At 49.4% G+C, this 23,358-nt stretch overlaps 1 protein-coding gene across 1 annotated transcript; it reads left to right on the top strand.

The window, feature by feature from the left end:
- Positions 1 to 1,400: 1,400 nt before the first annotated feature.
- On the top strand, positions 1,401 to 2,961 carry Id3 (inhibitor of DNA binding 3). Its single transcript, XM_026403601.2, has 3 exons — positions 1,401 to 1,756; positions 1,864 to 1,946; positions 2,466 to 2,961. Exons 1-2 carry the CDS (start codon positions 1,457 to 1,459, stop codon positions 1,921 to 1,923), a joined length of 360 nt encoding a protein of 119 aa, XP_026259386.1. The 5' UTR covers positions 1,401 to 1,456; the 3' UTR covers positions 1,924 to 1,946; positions 2,466 to 2,961.
- Positions 2,962 to 23,358: the final 20,397 nt, after the last annotated feature.

Here is a 23,358-nt window from a genome sequence, read left to right as displayed (position 1 = left end):
GTTAATCAGTACCACACACTATTGAACTCTTGATTGTTTCCTGTGTTAATCTTGTCTCCCCAAATTGTGAGATTCTTGAGACGCAGAAGCCACTGGTCTATGTGAAGTCACTCCATAAATATTTACCAACAAATTGATTAAGAAAGCAATCATTGGGAGAATTCCACTTGGTCATTTCTAAGATGGAACCCAGCATCTTGGAATAGCAGATTCCCAAATGTCCTGGGAAGTGACAAGAAGACAAGCAAAGAATACTGAGCACAATGTCCTGTTGGAATATAAGACTTAGCTTGCCTGCTCACTGGTCCCTTTCCTGGTCTCTCAGATAGAGCTGGAGCTACTTCAGCAGGGCTGAGAATAATCAAGTCCAGGTGGCTGCCCTTCCATAACAGAAAAGGGACAGACAAAAGAGTCACAAAATTAACATTGTTTTCTGCACAGTAGTGTGTGCAAAGTGGGGAGAGCAAGAGTTAAAAGAGATTTGCTGACCCCATAAAGATGGGGATCCTAAAAATGTTTTTTAAGAAATTGTTCCCTCTGGTTCCCCATATTTGAAACTCTGTCCAAAATTTTAATCAAACTCACTTCCAAAGCACAACTGGGCATATATTTGGTTCCTTATGGAGTCCGTGCAGCAAACGTCTGAGCTCTTTTCTTTCCCCATGCTAAAAGTATGGCTTTGGGCAGCTTTCTTCTCTTTTTTCTTTTCCCCTGTTGCTCAAATAAATAGTGTTCTTTGCTCAAACCCCCTTCCCCTCCTCCTCCTGCAATCTCAGCGCCTAGCCCAAATCTGTTTTCTTCATTGTAACCTCAGCTTCACCGCAATTAATTTTTTTCCCCTCTGGTCACAAGATAATTCCTGACGCCAGTGAGTCTGGAGGTCAGACGAACAGCAAATTGGGGAACAAGGCGGCACTAATTCCTTACAAGTTTCCCTTGAAAAATCTTTTGCTTAAAAAAAAAAAAAAAAAAAAAAAAAAAAAGCTTAGCTGTTCAGGGATTTATGACCTCTGAGGAGCTGTAGGTTCGAACCAGTGTTGGGCTAAGGGTGGACTGGCAGGGGGCAGGGGAGCTCAAAGATCTGGGGCACTGCCAGGAAAAGGCAAATTCTTAAAGTTAATGGTTTTAAGTGATTTTTTAAGTCCTGGCTGGCGAAGAGGCCCGCCTCTCCCCAGTATCAGCGCTTCCTCATTCTTTGAATCCGCGGCTCCGCGGTCTTCGGCGTCAGACCAGCGGGAGGAAGCCTGTTAGCAATTTAAGCAGGCTGTGAACGCCCAGGGTTGGGAGAGGCGGGGCCCAGGGCCGGAGGAGGCGGGGCCCGGGCGAGCCGTTTTGAATAAAGGGGCGTGCCTTCAAGAGGGGCTCTATAAGAGCCGGCAGCGGCGTGCCTGGGCGCACTCCAGTCCGCCTTAGTGGTAGCTTGGTTGGTTTTGTTCCTTCAGTTTCATTCTCCAACATGAAGGCGCTGAGTCCTGTGCGCGGCTGCTACGAGGCGGTTTGCTGCCTATCGGAACGCAGTCTGGCTATCGCAAGGGGCCGCGGCAAGAGCCCAGCGGCGGAGGAGCCGCTGAGCCTCCTAGACGACATGAACCACTGCTACTCGCGCCTGCGAGAACTGGTGCCTGGCGTCCCGAGGGGCACTCAGCTTAGCCAGGTGGAAATCCTGCAGCGCGTCATCGACTATATCCTTGACCTCCAGGTGGTCCTGGCCGAGCCGGCTCCTGGGCCCCCAGACGGTCCTCATCTCCCCATCCAGGTGCGTGCGGGAGCCAGGGTGGGACAGGGTTGGGCGCAAGGGCTGGGATGCTGCGAGTCCCCCAGAGCAAGGCGAGTTCCTTGCATAACTCTCCCCTTATTTTCCAGACAGCTGAGCTTGCTCCGGAACTTGTGATCTCCAACGACAAGAGGAGCTTCTGCCACTGACCCGGCTGTCCTGGCACCTCCAGGTGAGGATCCCCTCCCGGGGAAGGTTTACACTGCAAATTGAGGAATCGGCATGCCCTTTAGAGGGTTACTACCCCTCGGTTTAGAGAAACCAAGCCCAAAGGGAAAAATGTCTTGTCCGTGTTCACTTTAAATGAATGACAAAACCATTTTCTATCTAATGTGCGTATTTCGGACTTAAACGGACATTGGCTCTGTCCTCTCCAGAGGGCAAAGATCCGGAAAGTTGATGCAGATCTGACTAAATAAAAAAAGCCTTTTCTGATTGTTACCGTAAAGACAGCTGTGTCTTTCTCGTCCCCCTTCCAAATAGTGTCCCTTCCAAGGAGGGAGGGGTAGTGGTGGCTCCGCCAGTGGTCCTTTGGCGCCAACTGGGTGGGGGCAGCGTGGGGCGCGGAGTTATCAGCTGGAGGTAGAGACCAAGTTTCCTCCCTGGCGCCGGCCAGTCTGCGGACGGCCCCCGCCTCGGCGCGCTCGGCGGAAACTGACGGCTCCCTGCTCTTCTTTCCTCCCCCGCCCAGAACGCAGGTGCTGGCGCCCGTTCCGCCTGGGACCCGGGGACCCTCTCCGGCCGGAAGCTCAAGGGCATGGATGAGCCCTAACCTCGCCCTGCCCACTTTACTTCCCCAAACCCCTGCCTCGAGGCTGGACCTGGCGCCCGGGAGCAAAGGACTGTGAACTTGGGTGGCCTGAAGAGCCAGAGCTAGCGCTGGTCACCAGCTGGGCAACGTCACCCTGCCCCCACCCCACCCCCAAGTTTTAAAGACTGTCTTCTCAGAGTGGAGGGCTGGAGAGTGGGGGAGTGGCAGCTCTCCCGAACTCTGCCAAGGCGGCGTTTGAGCTGTCTTCTGGTCTCCCTGGAGAAAGGCTCTGTTGCCCTGATTATGAACTCTATAATAGAGTATATAGCTTTTGTACCTTTTTTGCAGGAAGGTGACTTTCTGTAATCATGCGATGTATATTAAACTTTTTATAAAAGTTAACATTTTGCATAATAAACGGTTTTTAAACACTTGGTATATGATCTCATGAAACATCTCATTCCTTGTACTAATTTTCTTACGTGGCTGACTTTGGGAAAATAAATATTTTGGAACTTGGGAAGAGCAAACTTGCTTATTCCCTCAAGAGGGAGAGGAGAACTCCCAGTTGAAACTGCTGGAGGGTGGGGTGGTGGAAAGGGGTCATGATGGGAATCCCATATCCATTGGAGGTTGGGAACAGAAAAGAACTTGGTCCTTCCCCTTTATCTTAGAGAAGACCAGCACAAGCTCACCCAGCCAGTTGGGGACTTGATTATCAGGTCCCTTGAGATCTAGCAGTGTCTGTCTTCAATGTCATTATTAATGCCTTTCTAGCAGGGGATGTGGTAAGAGTGGAGCCTCCAGTTTGCTTTATCTGGTGCCCAGTCAGGGGTGGTGACTGAGACCCATTTCTGAGATGAATAAACTCAGCATTGGGCCCAGTTTCATTTCCAATCATGCTCTCTGATCTGGCTTCCCCCAGTGCTTCCAAAGTTGGAAAAAGAAGAGCAGAGTCTCTTCAAATCTGCAGCCACTCTGACAAGGACTTGCAAGCTTGTTGGGAAGTATTGGTACTGGTCCTCTTAATGCTATGTAGACTCAGGACCTGAGCTGGGAATTTGAGGAGGAGGCCCCAGAGCCCTCATTACTTCAGATATTCCTACTCCTCCACTGGGAACTAATTCTGTAAGCATCTTTGTCCCTGCATCAGAATGGGGAAGGTCAGACTCAGTCATAGGATGAACCAGTTTTACCCAGCCCCTTAAGAGCAAGAATGGGATTTGAACTGTAACTACAGTGGTTAGAATTGTGGTGGACAGGGAGTCAGTCCTGGGAGTGAGGCAAAAGGCAAGACTCCAACTAATGCCATCTCCAACTGCCCCCCACCCCACCTGGTGGCTCCCCAGGTGGGCTCCACCAGGCACCTAGCTTCACCAATCTTGTTTATGATATGATCTCATTTGTGTGTTGGCCCCTGGCATGTGTTACTTTAGTATTTCATAACAAACAAGTCACATCATTACCTTTTGTGCCTTAACCCTGGTGAGCTTTCTGGGGTGAACAGGGGCATTTGGGTGGGGGCAATCTCTGTTTTTGCCAACCATCCTCCCAGCCTGACCATTGGTTCTTGGCATATTTCAGGTCATGATCTCTGATGCTCTGATGGAAGGTATGAACACTCTTCAAAATATACATACCCTCCCCACAACTGCACAGCAACTGCAGACCTCCAACCCTCTGGAGGCCCATAGCATAAGCCCTTGCCCCAATCAGACTGTAAGACCTCAGCTGGGGCTGCCCTGGACTGTCTGAAGTAGTGCTAAGATGGTTCTGGGGACAGCTAAACAGCTACAAATCCCTACTTTTCCTCTAGTCTCTAGCCTGCATTTTTTTCTTTTTGGTACTGGGGTTGAACCCAGGACCCTTTACCCGTAAGCTACATATAAAAGCACCCCCCCACACACACACACCTTTTTTAAAAATATTGAGACAGGGTCTTCCTAAGTTTCAGAGGCTGGCCTCAAACTTGCAATCCTTCTGCCTCAGTACCCCAAGTTGATGGGATCATAAGCTTGCACTAACAGGTCCAGCAAGATTGTCTCTCTTGAGCCTCAGTTTCCACATCTGTGAAAAGGAACTGATTTTGAAGAAGCAGTCTGAGGTGCCTAGCTCCACCTCATTAACCGAATCAGTTATACCATTAACTACAATAGAGTTAGGCATTTGAGCTCCATGACCTATACCTTTTTCAGCCTGCTGCCTCCTGCTTGCTCAAAAGTTGCAGGAGTGGGAAAAGATTGAAAAAGCCCTAGCTTTCACCGCCCTGTGACCTTGAGCAAGCCACTTCACCTCTCTGAGCCTCTTTTCCTTTGCTGCCTCCATGGACAGAAGATAATGGTGGGAAAGTTCTTTGAAATGCATCACACACCTACGAGGTATTATTAAGCTAATTCCAAGGAAATTGCTTGTCAGGACTCCCAGGGCTGAGCTGTTCAGGTGGCCAGGACAAAAGCTTAGACCAGCACGCCAATCCATTAGTCATTAGAGAGTGAAAGCAATTTGGCCCTAGGTCAGAAAACTCTCAGAAGTTAGTGTCTTCCATGATAATCACTTAGCAAGTGCCTACTAGGTGCCACATTCCATTTTATTTTATTCTAATTGTCACTACAACCCAGGAAGGTGGGTATCATTACTCCTGTTTTACAGAGAAAACAGACTCAGGCTGAATAGCTTGATTCAAGTCACAGTAACGAAGTGGCAGAGTGGGGTTCAGGAAGGCCAGCTTCCTCTAGCTTCAAAGCCCAAGTTCTCGACTTGACTTTAGATGGGCTCTTTTCCCTGATATTCCGAGTGGGGCATATATTTGGTCCCCAGAGGAACCTAAAGCCACCCCAGGTATCTCCCTTCTCTGTGCAAGGGGAATGATGGTACCTCCTTCCAGGTTTGCGATTCAGATAACAGACAATGCTCATCAAATGTCTACTTAGGCTCCCTGAATTACAAGAGGCATAGTCAACCGAGGGTGTTGCGCTCATTTCGCAGGCATTCTTTGCATCAGCTCTGAAATTCAGTCATTTGGAAGTTATCTTTCCCTAGTAAATAAACAAGCTTAGAACAGACAAAATAACTTGCTCGTGGCTACACAGCTCCTAAGTAACAAAGCAGGGGTTCAAATTCATGCCTCTAACACCATAAATAGTGCCACTTTGAGAAAGTCAGTAAAGCTCTCTTTATAGCTGTGGATGCGCGGGACAACCTCCAATTACCCGTCTTCTGGCCTCATCGCCTCTCATGGCCCCCACTTTTCCCCATGCTCCATGCTGCACCCTAGAAACCTCCATCAGTCTCCCGCAGAGCTGCTTCCAGAGCTGCTCTCTGCCCACTCGCGGGCCTCGGCGGGGAGAGCCACTCCGCACCCGCGGCTCCGCGGCGCCTGCACAGGGGAGGCGCCGGGAACACGTGGCTCGGAGCCCGGCTGGGCGGAGCCGAGCGTCCCCGCCCCTGGCCCCGCCCCCGGCCCGGCGCCCCGCGCTCCCCCCGCGGGCCCTGGGGGCCGCTCGCAGGTGTTCGCTGGCGCCCGGATGTCTGAGCTCTGGCTCCGCTCTGGCTCCGGCTCCCTCCGCAGCCCGCGGGCGGGGCTCGCAGCCCATCCGGAGCCTCGCGGCGCCCCCGCCGCTCTGCCAGCAGCGCGGCCTCCCAGTTCCCAGCCTCTCGGCCTCGGGGGGGCCCCCACCCAGCGGAGTCGCTGACCCCAATGCTCTCCCGCTGCCCCCAGCTGCGCTCGGGCCGCCGCAGCCTCGGCGCGCCCCCACCCCGCTTCCTGCCTCGGCCGTTTTGCCCCGGCCGGGCGGCCGCCTGCATCGCACCCCGTTCCTTCCTTCCTTCATTCTTTCAAGCAGCTTGCATTCCTCGAGCGCCTGCGACGTGCCCCGCACAAGGCCTTTCCGACCTTCCGAGAGTGGCCTCAGGCCGTGGGGCTCCTCCGGGAAGCCTCTGCCCTCGGCCCCTGCTCTCCCTCCCCGCCCCCACCCGCCCCGTTCTCGCCTCTGCGCTGTCCGGTTTCACTCCGAGTTTAGCATTTAATTGTTCTCTGATTATTTCTCTTGCTAGGGGTCAGTCAGCAGCAAGGTCAAGGGGTCACTCTGCAGCAGATCCCTTTGCAGCCCAGTGACTGATTAGAGTGTGGCTAGAATTGGGGTTCAGCCAGTCAGTGGCAAGGTTTGGGGATAAGTGTGAGCAGAAGTTGGCAGTTGTCACTTTTGCCTGGCTTAAATGATCAGGGTGTCGGGGGTCAGTCTGTGAGTAGGGACAGTGGATAGTCTGTATCAGTGTAGGGAGGTCACCTTGACATCAGGATTTGGGAGTTGCTTTTGACAAACCAGATAAGAGGAGGAGTTCTCTTTAGCCCTCTGAGCTCGGATTCACATCCCTCCATGGTGGCTCACCATGGCCCATCTTACTTCCCCACCCAAGCTCTGGAGCTGTCCTTCTGTCTGGGGACACTCACTCTCCTCACCACCACCCTGCTCTTACTTAGGGCCACTTGCTGCAGGCAGAAGTTCTCCTTGGGCCTTACTGTTGTTAGAAGGAGCTCAGGCTGGCAGCAGAATTGGCCAGAGTAGGGAGGCCTTCTGCTTCCCAGGGATCCCATCCTGGAGCCACCATGGATAACAGGCAATTGATTGTCCTCTTCCCTTCATTTGTTCATAAATCTAAAGCCCATCTGAGATAGAAAGGTCCCTGAGGTCACACTTAAGGCCCAAAGAAGGGCAGGGTCTGCTCAGGTACATGTAGCAAGTTGGTGGTCAAGACAAGTCTGGAATCCAAGCTTCTCAGCCCTTAGGGATGGGACAGTTGAGGCCATGAGAGGCCAAGGCTCTGGAAAAGGAAAGTCGGGGAATGGTGACTCCTCAAATCAAGGTCCTCTTGTTATTGCCCACCCAGCCCTCTCCCTCCCACAGTCATGAAGAGCCAAAGGAACAAGGGTGGTCAAATGAGAGTTTGAAGCTGGGGAGGGAGAGAACACTGTGAGAGCTGCTGGAGAAAAGCTTAGCTGGTTCTTACAGAAACATATGGAACTCATTACCCTAAGTCAAGGTGGTTGCTGGCCAGCTGGCAGTTGGTGGGTTTGGGGCTCAAAGTGTGTGTTGTGTGGTAATGAGGGTACTTGTAGCCCAGTAGGCTTCTAAGAATAACCCGCCTGCTTGATGATCCTGGTTTTTGCTAAGCCTTGTTTTCTTTCCAGTCTACGCCACTTCTAGCATCCAAAAAAGTTTCAAGACACGCCCAGGGAACTGAGCCACTGCAGATAATGCAGGGAAGGGGTGAGGACCTGGGGACATTAGACATATTGTCCTCAATGTAACTTCCTTCTCTATCAAGACCAGAAACTGCTACGGTTTACTGTGGGTCCAGATGTGCGAAGTGTGGAGCCACTGTGATCCCAGCTTCCTTCTGTGTTCATCCAGGTAAGCCCCAAGGGGCCTATCTATTGGTCCAATATCCGGTCAATCACATTTTCCAGTGCAGATTCAAGTCCACCTACAAAGAGAGTGGCAAGGACAATGTTCAAAAGAGGCCATTTATACCAGCTGGGTGTGGTGGCACATGCCTAAAATCCCAGTGGCTCGGAGGCTAAGGCAGGAGGATCTGAGTTCAAAGCCAGCCTGAGCAACTTAGTGAGGCCCTAAGCAACTTAGTGAGACCCTGTCTCAAAAGAAAAAAAAAGCTAGGGTCAGGGGGTTTGCTGGGGATGTGGCTTAATGGTAAAGTGCCCCTGAGTTCAATTCCTGGTGACAAACAAATAAACAAAATGCTATATATTAGTGCCCAGCATTTTTCAGTCTTCCTGGTAGCAGTGCCAACAGGGCAGGGGCAGGCTGCTTCCATTTCAACCCCTATGAATGCACAGACATTAGGAAACCTAACCCAGTTTGCCCTGAGGGTCAGAATCCCAAATTTTGCTCTCTGCCACTCTTTTAAAGCTTTTTACAACTTGGAGATGTAGCTTAGTGGTAGAGTATTTTGGTAGCATGTACAAAATCTTGGGCTCAGTCCCCAGAGCCACCAAGGAATTAAAAAAAAATCTAATTAAAACATTATACAAACCAATACATCCTATAGAATTGGCCTCTTCCACCCACAGCAGCTCCCCTGGTACTTTGTCTCTGTGAGTCTGGGAATCAAACTTGTGGGTTGAATCCTAGCTTTGTCATTTATCAGCTGTGCCATCACAAGTAAGTTATTTATCCTCTCTGAGCCTCACATGATTGATATGATGATTAAATTGGATGACATATAAAAAGCCTGGCACTTGGTAGGCCCAGAGTGACTCCCACCTAGGAGGTTGCAGGACTTGGTGTCAGATTCCTGCTGGAGGAGTTCCTTCCTGTCTTTCCAGGCATGGTATCTCAGGCCTGCGGCCTGCACAGTCTCTTCCTCACACCCAGGAGCATCCCAGTGCCTCAGACTCCTCCCTGTGACGCTGTGGGAATCTTGAAACTTGTCCACAGAAGTGCAGAAAGAACTGAATGAAAAGCACCTAGAAGCTAGAACACGAGTGACATTCAAGAAATGACAGCTGGCCAGACATGGTGGCTCACACCTGTAATACCAGCATCTCACCAGGTTGAGGCAGGAGGATCATGAGTTCAAAGCCAGCCTCAGCAAAAGTGAGGCACTAAGTTACTCAGTGAGACCCTGTCTCTAAATAACATGCAGAATAGGGCTGGGGATGTGGTCAAATATCCCTGAGTTCAATCCCTAGTACCTCCCCCACTCCAAAAAAAAAAAAAAAAGAAAAGAAAAAAAAAAGAAATGACAGATAAATCAGGCTCTGTGGCTCATGCCTGTAGCCAAGACAGGAGAATCACAGGTTCCAGGCCAGCCTGCACAACTTAGTGAGACCCTGTCTCAAAATAAAAAAATAAGGGCTGGGGATGTGGCTCAAGCGGTAGCGCACTCGCCTGGCATGCATGCGGCCCGGGTTCGATCCTCAGCACCACATACCAACAAAGATGTTGTGTCCGCCGAACACTAAGAAATAAAATGTTAAAAATTCTCTCTCTCTCTCTCTCTCTCTCTCTCTCTCTCTTTCTCTCTCTCTCTCTCTCTCTCTCTCTCTCTCCTCTCTCACTCTCTCTTAAAAAAAAAAGAATTTAAAAAAATAAAAATAAAAAAATAAAAAAAAATAAAAAAATAAAGTCAGGCATGGTGGTGCATGCAGGTAATCTCAGTGATGGGAGGCTGATGCAGGAGGATTGCCAAATTAAAGGCCAGCCTCGGTAACTTAGTGAGACCCAGTCTCAAAATAAAAAATTAAAAGAGATTGGGGATCTGGAGGCATGACCCAGTAGTAGAGCAACCCTGGGTTTCAATCCAGGACTGAGAAAAACAAAAGTGTGTGTGTGGAGGGGCTGGACCAGATCACACCCAGCCACTACCTTCTCATCCGGAAAATTTCAGGACAAGTGTGATTTCAGCTGGTGGAGGAACAGAGCTTTAGACCCTGTGAACCTGGGCAGGCTCAGCCTGACCCAGAACCAGCTCGCTGGTGAAACTCCCTTCTCTAACGGAGCACAGGAGTTAGGGGAAGGGGACAAAAGACCAGAGGGCAGAGGGCCTGGTGGCCAGTGATGGTGAGAGCAGCCGATTTGCCATCAGAGAGACCTGCCTTCGAAGCCTCTCTGGGGCTGGGGACATGGCGCAGTGGGAGAGCACATGTTTAAGGCCCTGGAAATGAAAAAAAAAAAAAAAATCTGTCTCTGCCACTTCTTGGCTGTTTGATTGGCTAGATGACACCCTTCTCTGTTTTTTCACCTATAAAACTCTCAGTGGTACCTCTCTCATAGGATAGAATTAAATCAAATGACGGAGAGAGCACATGGCACAGCCGAGCTGCTTATCGTGGGCAGCCTGTGTCATTTTACCAGGAGGAGGCCAAGATGTGTGGGGGGTGCCTCTGCTTCACTGTTGTCCCCTCATGAGTTAATCTTGTTCACTTTGCATGGAACAAGCAATGGTCAATGCAGAAGTATCCAGATTCCTGCAGTCTTCCACTTACCAGCTGTGTGAACTTGGACGTGTGACTTCACTTCTTTGGTCCTCAGTCTCTGCACCAGTCCAATGGGGACAGTAGACTCTCTACCACACACAGTCGTGGTTGAGGACGGGTTCCCGTACAGGCCCCTTAGATTAGCACATGGAACACACCTGCAAAAGCTTGTCCCTTCGTGACCTCAGCCTACCATGGCCGTGTGTTCTCAGACACTCTGTAGCCATCTGTGTCTTATAGAAAACCTTGATGCCTCTCTATTATTATTATTTTTTGAGCAAAATTGACAATTCAGGAAGATGTACCCGATTTTTATCACATGGCTTTGAGAGCTTCACACAGAGTCACATATGTGCCTACCCGAGCCCAGGTGCCCGCAGATGCACACACTTCGAGAAGGCCATGCTACGCCCGATGCTTCCCAAATGGGCCGAAAGAAACCCTCTCGCTGTGAAGAGCTGCTCTGAAGCCCACTCAGTGCGCTCCCTGGCAAGGGAGCTGAGGACCTCAGCAGCGTCTTCCTTGACAAAACTCCTCTGCAAGGTGAGTCCTGGCCCAGGTCCCAGCCCTGGCTCTATCCCTGCCTTGCTGTGCAGCCCTGGGCATATAACTTTACCTCTCTGAGACTTTTTCATTTGTGAAAGGGAGCTAACCATTTCTACCTTTCAGGGTTCTTGTGAGGATTAGAGAAACATGCTGCATGAACCCAGGGCCTTGTGCATGCGAAGCAAGCACTCTATCAACTGAGCTTCATCCCCACCCCCTGGCTTGTATTATAACTCGGTGAAAGACACGTTTCTTTCAGTGTTGGGGATTGAATGCACAGCCTTTGGCATGCTAGGCAAGGGCTCTGCCACTGAGCTGCGTTGTCAACCCTTCTTAGAGATTTTAAAATTTCGAAACAGAGTCTTGCTAAGGTTGATCAGACAGGCCACAAACTTGAGATCCTCCCGCCTCAGCCTCCCAAGTAACAGGGGTTGTAGGCCTCAGCCTTTTATATATTTTTTTAATAAAATGAAGCTGTGAGCTATGTACCTTATATAATTTATATACGTCATTGCTTTCAAACATGTCTGTTAAGCCAGTAAAATGATTTTCCCCCTAAACTTGTTGTATTCCATATTTTATTCATATTTTACAATATCTGGGCCACTCACTGAAGCCCCCTGGAACCTCAGTTCTTTCATCTCTAAAATGGGAAGAAAAAACCTCCCAAGGCAATTCTATGAGAATTCTATGAGGTGGTGTATATTGAACCAGAGAGGGATTGGTTTTTTGCTCTCCCCTCTCCCTAGGCTGAATTTCTCAAAGTCGGGAAGGAATTTTCTTTGCCTCTGTGCCCTCAATGTTGAATACCATTTTTTTTTTCTGCTTAACTATTGCCACTGTGTATGTATTACATCCTGTTTTTTTTTCAATCCCCAAATTGGCTTATAACTTTTGATAATCATGGCATGATATCATTTTGTTTCCGTGTCACTTAAAAAGCTAAACAGAGCAGCGATATGTTCCCCGTGTGTCAATGTGCATTTGTCTTCCTGTGCACTGCTGGTCCCAGCCCAAAATCCTCGGCTTGCGCTCATTGTCAGTATGTTTCTGAAAGTTGAATCTTGTGGTTTGTTGAGAGTGCTGAGGTACCAAGGGTAAACACAGCTTTTTTCTTTTTTCCTGGTACTAGGGATTGAATTCAGGAGCACTTTACCCCCGAGCTACATCCTCAGCCCTTTTTATTGATTTTTTTTTTTGAAAGGGTCTTGCTAAGTTGCTTAAGGCCTTGCTAAGTTGCTAAGGCTGACCTTAAACTTGCCATCCTCCTGCCTCAGCCTCCTGAGTCTATTCAATTTTAACATTCATAAGTATACTCCTGAGTATTCTGTGTATCCTAATTTTTCACCAGTTTAGTAATGTATGATTCTTATTATCAGCATAATTTTTTTTAAAGTTCACATGATGGTTTCACCCCACATTTTTAAAAAAAAATGGGCATAAAATCTATTTTGATATATGGTGAAATATGGTATGCCTAAAAAATTAATTAATAACGGTGATGAGGACGAGAACTTTCACTTATTGAACATTCACAGTGTTCGAGGCTCTGTGTTGTATGCCTCATAATGGAAGGATGAGTAATAGACATTTAGAAGTTTTCACTTTGCTGCTTACTTAAACATGAAGGAGTTGTTTTATTTTTTTTTTCCCCTTAGACAAGTTCTGTATTCCATATTGCAGACAAAATAATTTTATTATTGGGCCTTTTGCATTTGGGGGCCAAGTCACCTGGATAACAATAAAAGCCATCCTCAGTCTCCTTGTCTCTAAGATCGGCTGGCCTTATTCGAAGGCGGATCCTGCAGAAATGTGCCAGAGCCCTATGATCACAGGGCACACATTCTAACTCGATGGAAGTCCTAGAAGGCAGGGTTGTGTGCTAGGGACTGAGTTTTTATTTTTCCAAGCCCTCCCGTAGTATCATCTCCCTTCTTCCTTTGTAAACTTTTCAAGTCTCAGAGTCATCGATGGAGCTTCTGAAGCCCAGAGAGAAGGGGCCTTGGCAAAGGCCTGGGTGGCAGAGCCAGGCCTACATCCCGCCACCAGGAACCCTCTGAGCTCAGGCAACTCTCTGAGGACCTCTGTTGGCACTCAGCTTTGGGCCTGGTGCCTCTCCACAGCCAATTATAAAATGGGTGTTGTCCCCGCTTTTCCAGAGGAGGAAACTGAGGCTTGTGCAGGTAAAATAACTCCAGCCAGCCAGCCTTCACCCAAAGTGTGCTTTTTGCATAGGGCCCCGACACCCCGGCAGCTCTGCCATCTGGGAGCCTCAGGTTTGCTAAAGTGGTCTCGCACCATCCTCTCTGAGTCCCTGGAGCAGTACTCTGGTACCCCAAAGCAAGGAATGATCACCAAGGCTGACCCCTGCACCCAACTCCCTGGACCCCAGTAGCTGGGGTCAGGGGGTTCACAGAGCAGGGGACTCAAGGCCCCTGTGCAGAAGTGATTTACATAGTGTCCCCCATCTCCAAAGCCCATTGTCTCCAGAGGAGACAATACAGATAAAGGACCCAGCCTAGTGGGCTGCCTGCATCAATCTGTAACCATGGAAACCCCTAGGGAGACAATTCGAAGCCCTCCCTGCACCCCCACCCCCATCCTGCAGCTGTGGCTCCAGGAATCAAGCCTCCAGCAGGGGGGGAATTGCTGATAATTGCCATCCCCCACCACTGCCACCACCAAATGGGACACAGCTGGGTCTCCCTCAACATCCATCCCCCACTCTCTCCAACCCAGAACTGGTGATGGTAAAGGGGCTTTGGATGGGTCTAAGGTCTAAGCCTTAGGGGTCAGCTTCTAGAGCTCCGCACTGGGGAGAAACCGTCCTTGGTCCCAGAATTGTTCACCAGGCATAACAGCTCAGGCGAATTCTCAACCTTGGACCCGTCCACCAGGTGCTTGGGAAAGATGTAGGTTTCTGGCGCATGACTTCCCTCTGGTGGCGAGTTGCTGCAATTGTGGAGAAGAACAAAAGTAGTGACTTCAGAATCAGGCTTGGTGGCGCCCGCCTGTCTGTAATCCCCACCACTGGGGAGGCTGGGGCAGGAGGATCACAGGTTCGGGGCCAGCCTCGGCAATTTAGCAAGACCCTATGCAGTTTAATCTCAAAATAATAATAAAAAGGGCTGGGGATATGACTCAGCACCCCTGGGTCCAATCCCTAGTACCCCTCCCCCACAAAAAGTAATACTTCTTTGACCTACGATGCTGCAGATGTTCACAGGCCTTAGGTCTTTTCCCTGCAGCCACCTGTGAAGTGGTGCACTTATCCTACTTGCACATGCTGAAGCCAAAGTGTCCGGAGGAAGGGAGTACTGAGATGGTGAACCCAGTCTATCATGGCTCAAAACCAGCCTCGACCAGCATCACCTGCCCTTGGCTTTAAGTCTCAGTTTCTTCACCTGTAAAATGACAATGCATACCTCCTTGGATATTCTGGGGACCATAGGTATGAAGCTTTGTGAGCCTTCAGAAAGGTGACCCTCTCATAGCAAATACATACAGTCCAGGGCTCTGACATTCCTACGTGGTTTGCCTGTAGGTGTACCACTGAACTACTCCTGGCTCGGGCGTAACTCAGGGCTCCTGTGATAACTGGAATGGCTCTGGGGTGTGAATGCACTCAGTATCCTTTATCTAAAATGCTTAGGAATAGAAGAGTTTTGGATTTCAGGTTTTGGCATGTTTGCACATACCTACTGATATGTCTTGAGGATGGGACCCAGGTCTAAATGCAGAACTCATTTGTGTTTCATGTATACCTCATGAGCATAATCTGAAGGTGAAGGTGATTTTATATATTTTTTTAGCGTGCCTGCAGTTTGGCCGTGACCTGCAACACGAGGTCAGGTGTGAGATTTTCCATTTTGCTGGTAGAATTGTTACCGGATAGGGATCCCAGGAGGTCTCCCAGAAGGGAGAAGGGGATCTCAACCCCACACTGGCAAGTTCTTGAATTAGGCCACAGAAAGGAATTTCAGGATATGTCAAAGGGGCACAAAGATAGAAAGCAGGGAGATGTATTCAGGAAAAGAGCAACAGAGCAGGCCATGTTCTCCGAGGAAGAGATACCAGCACTCAAGTGTGAGATGTGCTTTTGAGATCCTGGATTCTCCTTCTGTTCCTCCTCCTCCTCCTCTTTCTTCTTCTTCTTATACTGGGAATCAAACCCAGGAGTGCTTTACCACCAACTTATGTTCTAATTTTTTTTTTTTTAATTGAGACTGGGTCATACTAAGTTGCTTAGATTGGCCTTGAACTCATGATCCTTCTGCTTTAGCCTCTTCCTGGCAAGAATTCTTCTTCTCAAAGGAATCTTTGTAAATACAATCTTTGTAAGAAGCTCCGGGGCACCATAGCCAACCCGTGAATTTTGTTCTTACTTGTGGTGTATAGGGGGAATTCTAGGATCTTTAGGTGGGTGTCATCCGGTCAATAGATAACGATTGGAATATGCTCAGATCATATTTTCCCTTGGCTTTATTTTGTCTAAATAAAATACGTTATGTAAGCTAGCAATGTCTGTAGGCATTAAGTACCCAGACTCTCCGTAATATTCAAGAGCTTTTTAAGAATTTAGAAGTGAATGGCGCTGGGTTGTAGCTCAGTGGTAGAGTGCCTGCTTAGCACGTGTGAGGCACTGGGATGGATACTCAGCAATGTATAAAGATAAATAGAAACCGGATGGGGTGGTGCACACCTGTAATCCCAGTGACTTGGAAGGTTGAGGCAGGAGGATCACAAGTTCAAAGCCAGCCTCAGCAAAAGTGAGGTGCTAAACAACTCAGTGAGACCCTGTCTCTAAATAAAATACAAAAGAAGGTTGGGGATGTGACTCAGTGGTCAAGTGCTCCTGAGTTCAGTCCCTGGTACTCTGAAATTAAATAAATAAATAAAGGTATACCAAAAAAAAAGAAAAAAGAAAGAATTTAAGCATGGAGGAAACCAGGCTTGGAGGGGGTGGTGACGGTGTTACGGGAACTTCCCAGAGTTAAAACTACAGTTTCTTCTCCTTTCCCGTTAATCTCCTTTCTACCTATCCTCATTTTCTGCCTACCTCAGTATGGCTTGGTGGTGGAGCACTTGCCTAGCATGTGTGTCTCTGCTTTCAATCCCCAGCGCTACAAATAGAAGGAGAAGAAAAGTCTTGTTCTTTCTTGGGGTGTACAGGTCTGGAGAAGGGGGTTCCTGGGAATTCCAGTCCCCATGAGAGCCTCCAGGACCTCCAGCTCAGCATTTCCCTCCATGCAGAGTCACAGGCCTTCTGCGTGGTTAGTCCCTTCTGGGAAGGGACACTGGGAGTGACCTTTTAACTGTTTCAAAAACCGCTCATGGAGATCAGTACCATCAGTTCGATTCTGTGTGTCCAGGCTGTGGGAGGCGCTGGGGTGGGAAGAGGAAGACAAGGAGCAGCTTCAATCCCAGGGGGAACCCAGAGCTTCAGAAGGATGGCCATTGCCAGGTGAACTGATGACGGGTTAGGATTGCTAAAGGAGGTGGGCGGCAGAGATCAGGGACAGCTTCGGAAAGGTGGATGGTACGAGTGATCACCACCCGTCCTGTGGCCAACACCCCAGGATTCCAAAGGCTGAATGTCTTGTTTATTTCCAGAGAGTTCTGAGTTTTGTTTTTCAGTGTTAGCGATTGATCTGGTGCTGGGGATCAGATGGTGGGGGGGGGGTACCTGGGAGATAAGAGCGCATGGTAGGCAAGACACCCAGCCCTGATCCGGATTTTTTTTTTTCTTTTTTCTGTCTTTTCCTGTTCCCTTCCTCACTTCCCCTCTCCCTCTCCCCCACCTTCTTTCCTTCTTTATTTTCCTTCCTTCCTTCTGGGAAAGAGGCCTTGCTCTGTTGCCCAGGCTGGCCTTCATTTCCTGGGCTCTAGTGAACCTCCCACTTGAGCCTGTCCAGTAGCTGGGGTGACTTCCACCACTTCCTGTTTGATCTAGATTCTTGATTTTGCTTTTCTGATTTTCGATGCCGTTTGCCTTTTCTTTCTTTTCTCTTCTTTTTCTCAGTATTGAGGATTGAACCCAGGAGTGCTCTCCCACTGAGCTACATTCCCAGCCCTTTTTATTTTTGATTTTGAGACAGGGACTTCCTCCAGCCTCAGCCTCACAAGTCCCTGGGATTACAGACCTGTGCCACCAGGTCTTTAAATCCCAGCTCAGGTGTAGGATTTAGAGAAGCCCCTCAAGAGGATAAACTGGTAATTCTGCAAATTGTAGGTGAGGTTTTCCCCAAGCTGCTCTGGGCACCTCTACTGGGACTTGAATCTTATGACCCTCCTTTTAAGTGGGCCACCTCCACAGGACTCAACATCTGGGAAAAACACCTCCAGGGTCTGGAAACATCTGGAAAGAATCTGGCCAAACTGGTGGCCCTGGCCTTCCCAGCAGGGCTTCCTTGTATCTTTGTCTCCTACCCAGCTAATCACAGGGGCTTTGGCAGGTACCGTGGCTACCTGTAGATGGCAGCCTTAACCCTTACACTTGGACAGCCTCCGCCAAAAGGCAGGAGAGGAGAAAGAAAGACACCCAGGACTCCTAATATTCAGAGATACTACTGGACTCGATGGCCCACACCTGTAATCCTAGCAGCCAGGAGGATCGTGAGTTCAAAGCACAGCCTCAGCAAGGGCAAGGCTTACTGAGACCCTGTCTGTCTCTAAATCAAATACAGAACAGGGCTGGGGATGTGGCTCAGTGGTTGAATATCCCTGAGTTCAATTTCCAGTACCCCAAAATAATAATAATAATACTAAGAATTTGTGTATATTTTTTAAATATTTTTTTTTGGCACTAGACATTGGAGCCAGGGCCTCACATGTGCTAGGCAAGTGCTCTGCCACTGAGCTACCTCCCCTCCAATTTTTATTTTTAATTCTGAGAGAGGGTCTCATGAAGTTGCTGAGGCTGGCCTTGAACTTGTGATCCTCCTCCCTCAATTGGGACTACAAAGTGTGCCCTCTTGCCTAGCTCTTATACACATTTTTATGTGGACATGTGTTTTCAGTTCTCTTGGTTTTGTCCCTAGGAGCAAAATTTCTGGTTTATATAGTATCTCTGCCGTGACTTTCTGAGAAACTGCCAAAGCAGCTGCACCAATACACATTCCAACCAGCAAGGGATGAAAGTTCCGATTTCTCCACATCCTGGCCCAAAGGACGTGATTGCCCATTTCTTAGATCGGCCATTCCAGGGAGCATGGAGCTGGATTGCGTTGTCTGGATCATTTCCTTAATGACCGATGCTGAGCATCCTCCCGGTGCCTCTTGCCCTCTGTCCATCTTCTCTGGAGAACTGTCTGTCCAGATCTTTTGTATTTTCAATAAATTTTCACACCCACACAGAGCGCATTCATGTCCCATCTCAGATTCCCTTCAACACAGTCACCCTAGGAGAGAGCCACGGCTAGCCCCATCTTCCAGGTGAGGGAACTGAGGCTCAGACTAGTATAATGAAACACAGCATAAGGAGGGCCAAGGTTGGGGCTTTATGCATTGAAGAAGCACTCAAATTGTACCAGCCAGTCACTGTTAGAAGCTGTGAGCCCCACCATGACAATTTTTCTGTAAAGTGTTATCATTAGCTAAACTTCCTGGAAGCAATGGCTCCTTCCTATCCTCCCTCCGTCCCTCCCTTCTTTCTCCCATTCTCTCTTACTATCTGCAGTACTAGGGAAGGAACTCAGGATCCTGCATATGCTAGGCAAGTGCTCTATCACAAATCTATATCCCCAGCCCTTGAAACAACTTTGTTTTTCTCCAGTGACCACAGAATAGTGTGTTTGTGGTAGAACAGGAGAATCACAAAAATGGGGCAGAGATCCTTCTCCCTTCTTTCCTACACTCCTGATCTGGTTTCCCTCTGGCTTTGGATTCATCTGAATAGGTACCACGCTGAGGTGCCTGGAACAGGAGGGCTGTGCCTTCGGGAGGCCTGTGGCAGGTGTGTTGTATTCTGATAAACAGGGATTGTCGTGCAGGGATACGTGCAGGGATCTGAGACTTTTCAGGGAGAAGATATACCAAGGATAAGCTACACCAGCAGGAATGCAAGTTTGCAGCTGGGCGCAGGAGACCATTCCCGCAATCCCAGCTACTTGGGAGGCTGAGGCAGGAGGATCACAAGTTTGAGGTCAGCCTCAGCAACTTCGAGACCTTTTACTATCCGGAAAAAAAGAAAGAAAGAAAAGAAAAGTGGAAGTTTGCATTGGTTTGGGGACTTTTCCAGGGCTATTTGGGCCTGACTGGGCGAGGGGCTTCCTCATCCATCAGCTCTGAAGCTGCAGGCAAGGCACTTAATGCCTTTTTGCCTCAGTTTCCTCCATGGAAAGATAGTCCTAAGCATCCCTAACTCACCTAGTCATAGGACACACTCTCCATCTTCAACTGTGTCTGCAGCCCTGGAGCTCCGGCTCAGGGGGGAACATATCCGCCTTCACAGGTGTTCTGGAGCTAGTTCTTTGTTCAAAAAATCAAAGGAGACAGATCTAAGCTCAGATCCTGATTCCATTTTTTTTTCTTTTTCTTTTTTTGGGGCTGAGGATCAAAGTCAGGGTCTCACATATGGTAGGCAAGTGCTGGACCCTTGAGCCACATCCCCAGACCCCCTGATTTCTCATCTTTAACCAGCCCTTAGCCAAATCCCTTGGCATGTTTCAGCCTCAGTTTCCTCCTCAATCCAAGTTGACTCTGTGTTGTAAGGTAGTCAGGAGATTTCAACAAAATAATGTGTGTAACATGTGCTCCCTCCCTGGCTCTAGGGCTCTGTGTCTTCCCCAAACCTGCTACCCACACCAAGCATGTGGCTGCCTGGCACCCTCCTAAAGACTTCATATCCAACACTTTATTGAATCCTCACTAGAAATGGAGAGATCACTTTTGCCATCCCCATTTCAAAGATGAAGAAATTGAGCTCCGAGACGTCCAGTGACCCGACCAAGATCATAATGTTTGGAATAGATGGAGCAAGAATTGGTGTCCAGCCTGGCATGGTGGCATATACCTGTAATACCAGCGACTCAAGAGGCTGAGGCAGGAGGATCACAAGTTCAAAGCCAGCCTCAGCAACTTAGGGAGGTCGTGAGCAACCTACTGAGAAGCCGTCTCAAAATAAAAAAAGAAAAAGGGCTGGGGATGTGGCTTGGGGGCTAAGCGCCCCTGGTTTCAATCCCCAGTATTAAAAAAAAAAAATTCAAGCCCAGGGAGACAGGCTTCAGATCTGTGCCCCACACCTCTTGCAGGAATTTGTCAGTTCCCAGAAGGTGAAACTCTAAAGTCAGCCCCAGCTGCCCGAAACTCAACCACAGGGAGCTGGCTCTTGGCCCCCTTGCTGGCTCTCTTCTTTCCTCTCAGCCTCACCCTGCCACCCCCATTTCCCTCCCTGGCCCTAGGGCTCTGCTTCTTCCCCAAACCTGCTCTACCACAATTCCTTCCAGGTTCCCTCATCTGTAAAATGGGGATAATAACAGTACCTGTCTCAGAGGTATGTTGTAAAGATCAGAAGAGATGCTTGAAGTACAGTGCTTGGAGCCTGGCACATGGCAGATTCTCAACGAATACAAGTGATCATCACCACTATCATTGTTTTCATAATGTCTCAGAAGTCCTGGGAAAGAGGCTCGGGATAAGCATTACCTACAGTTGATGGTTGAGGAAACTGAGGTTGAGAGGGTAGAGCAACAGCTGTCCACGTGCTCAACTAGGAAAGAGAGCAGGATTTTATTGGGGCCTCCTGATTTTCCGATTTCAGATCTCGTTAACTTCTGCTACTCTCTGCTGGGCAGATGAGTGAACCATAATATTTATTATTTACCTAATGGGTGCCAAGCCAGGCCCTGGGTGCTGAGGAGCATTCAGAGATCTGACCTAGACCCTTAAAGGAGCTTAGAACACGACAAACCAGGCATGGAACCAAAGCCTTGTTTGTTGAGACAGAACACACTCAGGGTCCAAAGAGGACAAGAGGCAATCTAGCTGAGAGAGAAAAAGCAGGCAAGGAAGGCTTCCTGGAGGAAGTGGGGTTTAAGCCTGGCCACCAAGTACCAGTGAGATACGCAGACTAAAAGGGTCTGTACAGGGTAGATAAGGTCAGAGCTAGAGCAACAGCTACTGATTCTTGAAGCCCCTTACGAACCAGTCCTGGGCCAAAAGCTTTACATGCATTATCTCATGAGATTTCCCCATACTCCCATGAGGTAAGTGGGAATAGAGATGAGAAAAACCAAGGTTTGGAGAATTTTTAAAACCTGCCTGGGGCCAGGCATGTGGCTCTTGTCTGTAATCCCAGCAACTCAGGAGGCTGAGGCAGGAGGATTACAAATTCAAGGCCAGCCTGGGAAATTTAGCAAGACCCTGTCTCAAAATGAAAAGTTAAAAGGGCTGGGGATGTGGCTCAGTGGTAAAACGCCCCTGGGTTTAATCTGCAGTACCAGAAAACAAACAAATCTTGCTTGGTGTCACACAGCTAGTAAAGCAGCAGGGCTTCAGTTTCAATCCAGACAAGCTGGCAAAAAAGCCTGGGCCACCTCATCATCAGTGATCCGATGAGGTCCGGAGCTGGGAACAGACTCTGGAAGGTTTTGAATGTCAAGGCTCAGACTTTCCTACAAACCACACAGTAGACAGGCAGGAATCTGCAGATCTGGAATGAATGGCAGCTCTGGCACTCACTACCAAGGTCACTTCTGAGCCTCTGAACTGGAAAGCTGAGGACTGGAAATAGATGATCAACAATGAAGGGTTTAGAATGAGGGAGGGAGACTCTAGTGACAAAAGGATTGTTTAGGAGAAACTTAGAGATGTGCAAGTATCTGCCAAGTGCTGGGTCCTCAGAATACAATTGAGCTTTTTTTTTGGGGGGGGGGGTACTAGGGATTGAACTCGGAGGCACTCAACCACTGAGCCACATTCCTAGCCCTATTTTGTATTTGATTTAGAGACAGGGTCTCACTGAGTTGCTTAGGGCCTCATCATTGCTGAGGCTGGCTTTGAACTCACCATCCTCCTGCCTCAGACTCCTGAGTTGCTGGGATTACCACTGTGCCCAGCCTCAGAAAACAATTGTGAACAAGACACAATCTGTACTCTGGACCCTCACTCCAGCTGTGCCTATGGTGGAATAAACAGGACTCCGGAGCTGGATTGTCTGATTCCACTGTCAGTTCTCAAATCAGTGAATCTCTCTGTATGACCTTGGGCTTGTTACCTAGCTTCTCAGCCTCTCCACCTTTACCACAAAGATAAGCATTGCTCTTCCCAGGATTGTTGGTGTAAATTAAATAAAACAACACATTTAATGGTCTAGCATGGTGCTTGGCATACAGTAGACACTCAGTAGATGTTAGTTTTCCCTATGAAGAGGCATAAATGTTGGGATCCATGTCTTGTCCCCCCCCCCCCCCATTCTGCCAATTAAAGTTACTGGTTCCTGGCTTTCATTTTAGCAGAAAGGGGGATATAAATGTATATAATACAGTCCAACCACACAAACTAACAAAGAGCCCTGTGTCCTGGGAAATGCACTGCAGGATCTAGGCTCAGATCTGGACTCCAAGCCAAAACATTTCTCCCCATCCCCAGGGAACCCGGGCCCATTTCTTAATGCACTATGAGCTGCTCAATACTGTGCTGTGTGTCTGGTAACCGCCCTCGGTTTCAGTTTCGTGGGCTGCTGGAGCGGGCCTACAGGGATAGGAGCAGGTGTCGTGGCCCCTTTAAGCTGTAAAGCTGGTGTTGCAATCGGGGCTTCTAAGGCCGGTCCTTTCCGGGGGGCGGAGCCTGTGCGTGTTGCAGCAGCCAACCAAAGCGCCGCATTTTCCGCGGGAGATCTGAATTTCGCGGCACGCAGATTGGCGCTAAAAAAAAAGAGAGAAGAAAAAAGAGACTGAGAAAGGCTTGGGGACCAGAGAGCGAGCCGAGAGCGAGTCTCAGGGCCCCTGCCGCGTCCGAGCACACCGCGTCTCTGCCGAGCCCGTAGGCACCCGAGGCTTCTCCCCGGAGCGGGCCAGACCCCAGGCGCCCCAAGGCCTTCGGGTCGCGGGGCAGTCCCGGGAGGCGGCCGCCCTCGGGGCGGGACAGCTCCTGGTAGTGCCACCGCCGCCAGGCGGTCTCCAAGCGGCGATCTCCAAGCGCTGCTCGGCCTTGGGCCAGGAGGGGAGGGTCCGGCCTTGCCCGGTAGACGTCCATTGGCGGCTTCCCCCGGCCTCCGCGCCATGCCGCCTTCTGTGTGAGCCGCTGCGGGCTCCACAGCCCCCAGGTGCCCGCGGGCTCGCCAGGGCCGTT

This window comes from Urocitellus parryii, chromosome 11 (genome assembly GCF_045843805.1).
Source record: "Urocitellus parryii isolate mUroPar1 chromosome 11, mUroPar1.hap1, whole genome shotgun sequence".
Taxonomy (NCBI): Eukaryota; Metazoa; Chordata; class Mammalia; order Rodentia; family Sciuridae; genus Urocitellus; species Urocitellus parryii.
Note: the sequence above shows the minus strand (reverse complement) of the source record. Positions and strands in the feature narration are given on the sequence as shown.

Bases quoted from the DNA above. Each gene is read 5' to 3' on its own strand.
- Id3 (XM_026403601.2), top strand. From the start codon at position 1,457: ATGAAGGCGCTGAGTCCTGTGCGCGGCTGCTACGAGGCGGTTTGCTGC. The intron at 1,757-1,863 runs GTGCGTGCGGGA...CTTATTTTCCAG, and splicing joins GTCCTCATCTCCCCATCCAG to ACAGCTGAGCTTGCTCCGGA.